The sequence below is a fragment of the Dipodomys ordii genome, unplaced genomic scaffold (assembly GCF_000151885.1).
Source record: "Dipodomys ordii isolate 6190 unplaced genomic scaffold, Dord_2.0 Scaffold168, whole genome shotgun sequence".
Taxonomy (NCBI): domain Eukaryota; kingdom Metazoa; phylum Chordata; class Mammalia; order Rodentia; family Heteromyidae; genus Dipodomys; species Dipodomys ordii.
The window spans coordinates 3,801,578-3,812,917 of NW_012267384.1; the positions used below are offsets into that span (position 1 = coordinate 3,801,578).

General features: G+C 36.6%; 1 protein-coding gene across 1 annotated transcript in view; it reads left to right on the forward strand.

Annotated features, from left to right (window-relative positions):
- Prkd1 (protein kinase D1) overlaps positions 1-11,340 on the forward strand; it is a 182,699-nt gene that overhangs the window by 165,659 nt on the left and 5,700 nt on the right. Inside the window, exon 17 of the mRNA XM_013033449.1 lies at positions 472-739. Coding sequence (XP_012888903.1) covers positions 472-739 — 268 coding nt within the window. The remainder of the gene's footprint in view (positions 1-471; positions 740-11,340) is intronic.

The following is an 11,340-nucleotide window of genomic DNA, read 5'->3' on the forward strand; positions in this document are numbered from 1 at the left end:
AGAATGAAAACTTAGTATTCACATCAACACATAAACCAGTTTTTGAATATATAAGGTGGAAAATAGTAGTTTTTCTACCATGAGAAAAACATATCATTATGCATGAAATACAGTTGTCAGACAATATATCATGCATATGTATTTATATAGTTTATATTATATAGTCTATATTTTATAGTCATATATAGTCTAGAAAAGAAGCTATATAATGCAAACGATATACAATATATATAATATATAATATATCCACACACACATATATATACAGATGTGTATATGTAATATACATATTTATGTGCAGATGTGTATATGTAATATACATATTTATCTGCAGATGTGTATATGTAATATACATATATATGTTATAGCTAGCAGACCTGAGCAACTCCACACACACACACATACAGACATACACACACACACACACACAATTTTATACTCATTCTTTCAGAGAATTCTTCTTATCAACAGGTGAAGCTTTGTGATTTTGGTTTTGCTCGGATCATTGGAGAGAAGTCTTTCCGGAGGTCTGTGGTGGGTACCCCAGCTTACCTGGCCCCTGAGGTTCTCAGGAACAAGGGCTATAATCGCTCTCTAGACATGTGGTCTGTTGGGGTTATCATCTATGTGAGCCTAAGTGGCACATTCCCATTTAATGAAGACGAAGACATTCACGACCAGATCCAGAATGCAGCTTTTATGTATCCACCAAACCCCTGGAAGGAGATCTCTCACGAAGGTAATATCTTCAATCCCAACCCAATAGTGTTTTCATTATCCATCACTGTGTCTAATCTCACTGTAAATTATTAAACTCTCTAGATGTTCATAGTGCCCACTGGATTGGAAACAATTGGTTGTAGTGAATTAGGAAGTAAAATAAATCAAAAAATGTCTTTGGATATGTTATGTGTTTTTTTTATAAAAACAAAGCATTAGGAAAACTTGTATTACAAGGTTGATAAAATAAGCTGGAAGGAACTTGTTCATATTTTGGTATAGTTCTCTAGAACATATGAATATGTGTGTGTTCATGGAATGAAAATGCATTTTAACTTATTACCATGTACTTAGTTTTATATTAATGCCCCCCTTTTTTTGGTGATACTGAGGCTTGAACTTAGGGCCTTCTACTTTCTAAGCAAGTGCTTCACCCGTTAAGACACACACCAGTCCTTTTGCTTTTAGTTTGTTTTCCAAATAGGTCCTTTTGATTTTTTTTTTTTTTTGGCTTCTGAGTGTGATCTTCTTACCTCTGCCTCCCATGTATATGGCTAGAATTACAGTAGTGCCCACCACACACAACCTTTCCTTAAGTACTTTTAACATACTGCCAACACAAAAACATTATGATGTTTACCAAAGCTTGTAAAATATTTTATTTGTCAATGTCCTTGGAATTTAGGGATTGAATCAACATGCTCAGTACTTGAAAATATTTGTCTATAATTTCTCTTTGTATTTAGATGACCACATTAGTTTGACAGTTGTACAATTAAAAACTATATTCTTCTTTTTTCATGTCATTTCTTTTTTCTTGAAATTTATTTATTGTTATTATAAAGGTGATGTACAGAGAGGTTATGGTTACATAACTCAGATAAAGAGCACTTTTTTTAACAAAATCATCCCTTCCTTTGTTCACTCCCTATTCTTCCCTCCCATCTACACACACACAAGTTGTTTAGTTCATTTTAAACACAGAGTCAAGAGTATCGCTGATGGATTTGTCCAGCCTTTTCCCCACCATTTCTTTGTCTTCCCCTTACCTTCCCAAAGATAGATTAATGAACAAACAAGACAAAAATAAATAAAAACAAAAAACAACAACAAGGGAAAAAAACCTCATTTACACTTCCTAGAGTTCATTTTGATAAATGTTATTTTACGTGGTCGGACGCACATAGCTGTTGTGCCTATGTAATCCCCTCCTAAGAACATCCTCCTTTGGTCTCACTCTCTGAATACCTAGAGACCTGTATAATTTATCATGACTCTGTGTATTTTTTTTCTTCTACCATCCAGTGTGTTCACTTGTAGATTAATAGGCACATTCTAGTTATCACAGATGAGGGAAACCATTAAACCTGTGTTTCTTTGGATCTGGCTTACATCACTTAATATAATTTTTTCCAAGTCTTTCCATTTCCTTATGAATGGTACAATATCATTCTTAGTATATTCCTCAGTAAATTACTTTGTAGTTGCTTTAATTTTCAAATGCAATCTCATAGTTAGGTTCTTGTATTATATTTCTCTTCCAAATAAGAAAAATAATGCAAAAGAAGCGACACCACAGGCAAGAATCATGAAACTGGTCATTGGTCCCATGAGAACTCAGCCAATCTGTACCTGTGTCTGTTCACCAGAAGCCCTGTTTCCTTGCTAAATAGTGTCTAGGCAATGTCTAGCTCTAAGTTTGCTATGACTTTAGATTCCCACCACCTAAAAGACTAATGCCTTCTTATATGTATGTCTCCTATTGATGCTTATTATCACATACACTAGCATAGAAATGGGAAAATATATAAACTGCCCAAGGTAGATTAAGTTCTTAGATCTTGTTAGTAGTAAATGGAAAGAACTATCCATTATCAGAGCTTTAAGTTACCATTAGCAACAACCTCTAACATCCTCTAATTAGTTGTAAATCTTAGGTAGGTGTATATATCTTAATGGAATCTGTGGCCTACAAAAGAGCTATCATGTGTGCCAAAGGAGCAGCTAAGTATTTAGGATAACGCAGCAAAGATGAAAATAAAGTGTAGTTATTTTTTTCTTTCCCAGAAGGTAGAAGAAAAAGCAGTTCTGAATAAATGTGTGGCTGGTACTTCTTGTCACAAGTTTACCTTTAAGGAGTATTAACCTTTATGCTGGATACATCTCTAATCCAGAAATTCAGTAAAATAACTTGACACTGTTTGTAAGACTGCCAATCTAGATTATCTCAGAATCCAATCAGCAGCTGAAGAAACAGTTGAGAAATCACAATTTACGTCTAACACAACTAATAATGAAAACAGGGGACAGACACATAATGCGTCTTAGAAATGTAAATTTAATTGTGGAGATAGCCTATATAAATTTAGAAAAATAATCATTCATTTCCTTGAATTGTCAACTAAATATAAAATCAGGATCTCCAAGTTCAGAGGAGGGAGAGTCACTGTAGATTTTATTAGCTGGAATTGATGAGATAGAATGACATTCACCACAAACGAATGGAAAGGAAGAGATGTAGAATTCAAGTAAAAGTATAATTCAAAAGCCATTTGTGTCTGACAAGAGAAAAAGTTATATGAAGAAAAACCCAGGTAGAAGATAAAGCCCTAAATCTCCTTTGAGTGGACAGAGGTGAGATGCTTTGGGGTTCTAGGGAATAGACTAGAAGGAATATTCTACTTTCTAAAATATAGCGATTAATAGTAATTTTATGTACTTTGTTCCACATATTCCTTCCTAATTTTACATTTTAGGGAATCTTTAAGCTAAGTGTATCTGGCTTACTTATAATTATGTAGAAAAATGGACATAATGGGACCTCTTGGAATAAAGAGGACAAAGAAGAGTTAATGAGAACTGGGTAGAGTGCCCTGACTTCCAGAGTTTATATGGTATTCCACTTATGCATGGATACTGTAATATACAGACTAGATCCTTTAACATATACCTTAACTAAAAGTTAAGAATGAGGGCTGGGAAGGTAGCTCAATGGTAGAGTGTTTGCCTTGCATGCCTGAAAGAAAACTTAAGAATTAGTAATAAATGTTGCCTCTATTAGTAACATTTATTGTATTTATACATCTCCCATACCACACGCTGGTCACTGCTCCCAGTTACAAAGGTGGCTAGTGCAGTAATTTAATTAATATTTGTAAATTAAATGGGAGAACAGTAATATAGAGAAAACTGAAATATTCTTCAGTGGAGGGACTGTCATGGGGCCTGAACTCTGGGCCTGGGCGCTGTCCCTCATGACTCTTCAGCTCAAGGCTAACGCTCTACCACTTGAGTCACAGCACCACTTCCGGCGTTTTTTTCTCTTTGCTTATGTGGTGCTGAAGAATCGAACCCAGGGCCTCATGCATGCAAGGCAAGCGCTCTACCACTGAGCCACCTTCCCAACCCAAGAATTACTTTTTTCTATGTTTGTTCATCTTCTCAGGATCCTAACACAGGTCTTAACTGATTCCTTGGTACATGTTCCTTGCTAATTAATAAAGCTTTTGTTTCCCCAGAGTTCCTTCTTTCAGATAGAGCAGTGACACCAGTGACCATAAGATGTGGTTGTATAGTTACTGAAGGAGATAGAGGTTACCTCAGTGCAAGTTACTTCATTAAGAGAACAAGGACAAGCTTTGCAGGGCTGGATAGGAATGAGCTTGTTAGAGTAGTAATACATTTCCATCATTGCATTGATGTGTTCCATTAGAGAGGTACAGTAGATTTAAGAAGGGCTAGTAATGGGCCATGGAGATCACCAGAGAAATTACTACCATTTTCTTTCTGACTTTTTATATTCCTTGATATGCCATTAAGGAAGCAAGCAGGCAGTAATCAACACAGAGGCAGGCTCGGAAATTGTCTCACAATGAGCGCCCGACCCCTGCAGACAGAAGATCATTTCTGTGTTCACAGGTGAAGTCCACAGAAGCACCTATTCCCAAGGCACCTGCTGCGTTGTTACTGCTCACCCTCAGAGTCACATGGCTTTCTGGTATTCTTAAGAATTAAAATCAGGAAGGAAGCCTGATAGCTCATATAGAAAGAGAAAAGTCAGAGATGCCCTTACATCAATCCAAAGTAAGTCTTTAGTGCAGAATTGATAAGCAAATCGTGATGGTGTACCAGGAGCCCCTACACATGGGATCCAGCAGCTTCCAGGAAAGTATTTCTGCCTCTTTTCACTAATAAGCACAGCTGTAATTTATTCTCCCACTTGATCTCAGTCTTCAGCTGTACAGAATCAACTATGTGGAATACCAAGGCATAGAATGGCTATAATATACCACTAAGTTTATCAAAGCATCTAAATTTTATTTTAAAAGCATATTTTTTGGCCATTCAACTTGGCAAATTCAAGTTAAATTGGTCACAAGTATGTTTTTCCCTCCCAGGAATTGGAGATTGAAAAATACAGCCAGTACAAACACAAAGAGAAGCTAAATAAAAGCCTAGCACCATTACCACATGGTATGTTTTCAAAAATCCAACTGTGTTCCAGAATGCTAAACACTTAAGTTGGAAGTAGCACTTTGCCATGAAAAGGAACCAGCTGTAGGTCCCTCTTTCACTACATATTGTTCAAAACAAAAAAATAACCCCATTGAAAATAAGCCTTGGATAGATGAGACCCAGAAATCCAATGGTAGGAGGAACAAAAGAAAGACAATTGTCATTTTAATCATTAAACTGTGTTTGTAACAGTTTATGAAGCTTGCGGATTCAGCAAGCCTGATGAATATTAATGAATAGATTGATTTGTCAACATATTAACACCACTGTCAGACATAACAGCACGCAGGAGAGGCGTGGAGACCAGCCAGAGAACCGCTTCAAACTACTGACTGGGTGCCAGAAAATGTAATCACAATTGATAAAGTAAATTAGGCCTATCAGAACCTCCATAGGGGCTTAACATCTTAAACAATTGCAACTTAAAATTCTAGAATTAATTCTGTTTAATACTTTAAATAAATATTTTATTCATAAGTAATAATAAATATGATCCAAAGACATACAATGACATATAAAATGTCTACCAGTTCAGTGATTGTGTGTGTATAAAGATTTCATTATCTAGTGAGGAACTGTATGAACACATGTCCCACTAAGAAAGGTTTCCTTTATTTTGATAAGTAAAGTGTAATTCATGGTATTCTTTGATAAATAATCATTTGTAGAGAGAAACTAGCCAGATATTTTAATAAGAATTTGACATTGTGCATGCTCAAAATTTGACTAATGTATATCACGAGTAATCAACTTCTAGTTGGCATACATTCTGAATATAGGAAGAAATGTCCAATTAAAGAATAACAAAAGGTTAAATTTGGTAGGTTTGTTTTTTTCCTATGTTCTTTTTCTGTTTCCTGTGTTCTTTTTAAATCAAACCTCAGAACAGATTTTACTCAGGGTTCAGCAGTCTAGCTAGGAGTAATATGAAAATGCTGCCTCCTTCATTATTTAAAAAAACCATGAACACATTTTTTTATTGTGAAAATACCGTACAGAGGGGTTACAATTTTATGAGCAAGATAATGAGTACATTTCTTATCAAGCATTGTTGCCTCCTCCTTTGTTTCCCCTTCCCATGCCTTCCCATTTTTCCCCCCAACCCCCCATGCCAAAGTTGTAAAGTTCGTTTTTTAGCATGGCATAACATTTGCTTTTCAGACAATAAATAGAGTCATGCTGAGTTTACTCTGAATTTGAAAACTTTAATTCTTTTTTATACATGTTGGTAAGCGATATTTTCCTATTTTATATTTAGACCTTTATAGTGGTGGGAGGCTTGGGAATTTGAGACAGAAGGATGTACATGGAAGACTTAGTTTTTTGTGTTTGTTAAATATTATTTTGCCAAGATGACCCATTGCTCCCACCTGTGATTGTGGATATTAAAAGGGTAGTCCACCTTGTTTTGCTCTTCCTGTCTTTATTAAGCAGAAGTTACCCTGAAACTCTAAATCATCATTCTAAAATGATGGTGAGACACAAATCAAAAATACTTAAGGGACTCCAAGAATAAGTAATCAGAGGCCTCTAAAGACTTTAAATTGATCTTTGATTTTGTTTTACATACTAATATTAGTATGAACCACTAATGCTAATATTAGTATTACTTGGTTGATAGTAACACCATTGTCAGATATGAAAGCATTTATGTATATTAAACAACAGCACTGGTAGCCTATAATCCTAGCTACTCAGGAGGCTGAGGTCTAAGGATTGTGGTTCAAAACCAGCCCACTGGGTAGGAAAGTCCATGAGACTCTTCTCTCCAATTAACCATCAGTGGCGCTGTGGCTCAAAGTGGTAGAGCACTAACCTTGAGCAAAAGAGCTCAGGGACAGCATCTAAGCCATGAGTTCAAGCCTCACAACCAACCCCTACTCTACCCCTCCTAAAAATAAAAAAAAAACATAACAATACCAGTATTGAAAAACAAGTCTTCAAAGGCTTTTTATGTAAAGTATAAATGGGAAAAAAATTATCCATTCTGAGCCCATAAGAATAACAACTATATTTTGATTTCTACCCAAATTTTAAATTGTTTGGACATGGGGTTGGTAAGTTCTGTTTGTGTTGAAACAATTCATGATTTCTCAAATCGCATTGCCAGCCATCAGGAGAAAATGAAATTGAATGTGAAGGAAGGGAGTAACTATTGATAGGAAAAGTTTTTACCAAGGGAAAGAGCTGAAAAAAGGAGACACCGACTTGAGTCTCTAAAGGTCTTGCACTTCATTGGATTCCGGTAATTGACTCAGGAACGAGTGAGATGATGATTTCCAGTGGCCTTGTTTGCTGCTGGCAGCCTCTGGTTTCAGCCCCTGAGAGGAGCGTCCCAGTTAGTGTTGCTGGGCAACGGCATGCTGGGCTGAGAGCTGGAATGTGAAGGGCTGCAAAACGATTTTTAAAATAAACACACAACTTACCATCAGCATGAAGCAAAGCAAGGCGAGAGATGTACTAAGTGCTACACTGAAGAGGACAGTAAAGCTGAATTGAAAAGGAGGGGGGGGAAAAACTGGCATGAAGGCCCAAGGACTGGAGGTTGATAAAGGGTGACAGCTCCATCCAAAAATTGACTGTTCTGATGTAGTTTCTAATTTGAAAGTATGAACCAGAGTAACTTGAGGGTAAAGAAAAGACAGGATAGAAAAATGGAAAGATAAAAGGTACTGTGTCTAGACAAAAGGAGATCAGCCCTGAGGGGTCATAAATAATGTTCCTTCTGTAAAATAAATACTGTGAACAGCCTGCTTTGTGTGTATTATCAGCATCATTCTGACTTTCTGAGAGAAATAACTCCTGATCCTATGGTCTGTTGAATTCTGCAGAGTTGTGACGTCCTACTACCCGGGAATATTTATAGCCGAAGTATACAAACCATATGCCCACATGATGGGTGTTAAAACTTAAAGCTGAGAAAAAGGCCATTTAAATTTCTAATGAATGTATTGAAGCTACAAAATGTTATTTATCAAACAATTTTCTAAATGAAGTTTAGATGTGTCTCTAATTCAAGATTTATGAAATTTCCTGCAAAAAAAGCCCGATACATCTAATATGTGCGCTATCAAAGGAGCTAAACTAATGGTAGGAGAAGGGTGAGACAGAAATTAATGAAATCATAAGAAGATAAAATACAAGGTGACTGAGACACCCATTAGCTGTGCATTTTGTAGGATTTCCTTTAAGCTTCGAATATCCTTCCTTTAGCAATGGCCCAGGTTCCTTGTTGCAAACACATAAATAGTTTTATATATACACAGTATTTGTGAGACACTAAGAATGGCTGCAGCATAGTTGGTACAGTTTCACAGAAAATTCTGCAGAGGAAATAGAATCTACATGACTATACATTAATGGAACATTTTCTATTATAAAAGAAAGCCTTAAGCATCTGCATATACCATTTAGTTTTGTCTTATCCAAGGATCCTTACACATCTGGCAAATAGGCTACATCACTTTCAGCTCTCCTAACTGTTCAAAGGGAATATCCATCAAATTTTCTTTTTGCTTTCTTGACATTTTAATCTTTTAACTGATGAGGGAGAGACAAAAATTTCTGCATAGGAAGTTGTTAGCCAAAAAATGTGTTGTAACACATAAAAGAAACATTAGGCTTCAAACACTAGATTTTTTCCATTTTTCAATTTTTAAGAAACTGTGTGTCCATAGCTAGGGACATTTTAGAAAGCACTCAAGGATTTGGTGATGAGAAGATGAGAGAACAACAAAATGGTGAGACAAAGGACAAGGGAGGAACCAATACAACAGCGATATACACAAGACAATAGGTTGGAAATAATCTGTACAACTTGTTGTGGGGGAGTAAGGAAAGAAGAAAATGGAGGGAAAGAGTAACAAGGTTGACAAGAAATGTACTCATTACCTTACTTATGTAACTGAAACCTCCCTGTACATCATCTTGACAAGAAAAAAAGAAGATGAAAAAAATGAAGCTACATCATCCCATTATATATCTTCCATTAAGAAGTCAGCAGACAGCCAGGCACCAGTGGCTCACTCTTATAATCCTAGCTACTCAGAAGGCTGAGATCTTGAGGATCGTGGTTCAAAGCCAGCCCATTCAGGAAAGTTCATGAGGCTCTTATTGCCAATAAACCACCAGAAAACTGAAAGTGGCATTGTAGCTTTAGTAGAGTGCTCACCTTGAGCTGAAGAGCAGAGGGACAGTGCCAGGCCCAGAGTTCAAGTCGTGACAACCAAAAAAAAAAAAAAGTCAGCAAACTTCCCACATAGTTATAATGTGATTAGGAGAGTTTATATTTAAGACAATGTTTATTAAGATGGATGTAGAGGGTGGAACTTAAAGATGGATAAAAGAACAAGATTTACAGAATACCAGAAAGACTGATTGCTGTCAGCAAACAATCGTAACACTCTTTGAAAACATTGATATCATATATACTGCAAAGAAAAGAAACTTCCCATTGTCTTTTACTCCTGATTGGGAGATGTGGGGAGACAGACCATCAAGGGAGAGAGTAAGGGAAGAGGATGTGAAACAAAAAGAATGTACCAAGAGCTTAGAAACCTCTTATTTCATGTACTGCTTGGACCCTAATCTCAATCCAACTCCTCCAAAGGGCATCTTGTATTGCCCCCCAAAAACAAAGACCATCCACTGTGTTGCACCATACATTGCCCTGTTACATCTGCATGTTTGTATATAGCCTTTTATGATTTTTGTAGAAGGGGTAAGATATCTAAAATTTTTTAGGCATTCTCTGTTTCTTCAAGTATCCTTTTCTCGTGGGTTCCAGATAGCTCATGGCCTGCAGACCCTTGTAGATCCCAAAATGACCAGGTGCCTGTCCAGACCTGGGCAATATAGATCTCCCGTTCTTCTGCTCAACCAGCAGCAATCATCTTCTTCTCTTCTAATATCTCTCAGGCAAGACCAGGTTCTCTCTCTCCCTTGCTTTACTTTTGAGAGGAATTCAAGGACCAGTCCAATTTTGTCCCCGTCTCTCCCAATCTTCTCTTCCTCCTCTTCACAGTTCCAAAAACATACCAACCTTACCAATATTCCTTCTAGGTCAGAGGTTTGAATTTTGGATTTTGAATTTTGTTTTTGAACTAGAGTTATGGCTCCATTTGGGTTTTTCTTCTGATTATCCGCTCTTCTGGGACGCATTGTTCTTAATGAATTACCTTAGCAAACGCCTCTGGAGGCTAGCACCTGAGGAGGAAATTGAACAATTGTAAGCTGACACAGATGGATAAATACTGAATACTGAAGATGCTAAATGATATGATCTTTACATAAACCATGGGTAAAATAAGACAGATACTAGGATATTTAAGGTAGGCTAGTTGTATGACTTTCTTAAAAAGAGAAAGAATGGAACCTGAAATCAGTCTGCAAAAATCTTGGTATTTATTCCTAACAAAACCATAGAATGCTGGACACCACTGGCTCACATCTATCATTGTAGCTACTTAGGAGGCTAAGATCTAAGGGTCACAGTTCAAAGACAGCTTGGATAGTTAAATGCAAGCCAATTTTGTCTATGATTATTTAGCAAAAAGCCAGAAGTGAAGGTGTAGCTTTAGTAGTTCAGCTTCAGCCTTGAGCAGAAAAAGCTAGACAGGAGCTCCAGGCCCTAAGTTCAAGCCTTAGTACAAAAGTAAATAAACAAATAAATAAAATGCATGATTCAATAAATAGTTGGCAAACATATACAAAACAAATCATGGCCCTTAGAATGAAATTAAAATTCATTATTAATCAATTGTACTTTACTAGAAATACATTATGCCAAAATAACCACCCTTTCTTTTTAAGGATTATCAGTAGATGAATTATGTCAAGAACTGATGCATCTTGATTATAATAAATCACTTGATGGGTCATAGGGAAGTGCTTTGTGGAGTTTGAGGAACCTCCATACTGCTTTCCAAAGTGGTTGAACAAGTTTACACTCCCACCAACAATGCAGTAGGGTTCCCTTCTGTCCACATCCCCTCCAACATCTGTTATTAGAGTTCTTGATTATAGCCAGTGTAACTGGGGTGAGGTGGAATCTCAATGTTGTTTTGATTTGCATTTCTTTTATGGCTAGAGAGGTTGAGCATTTCT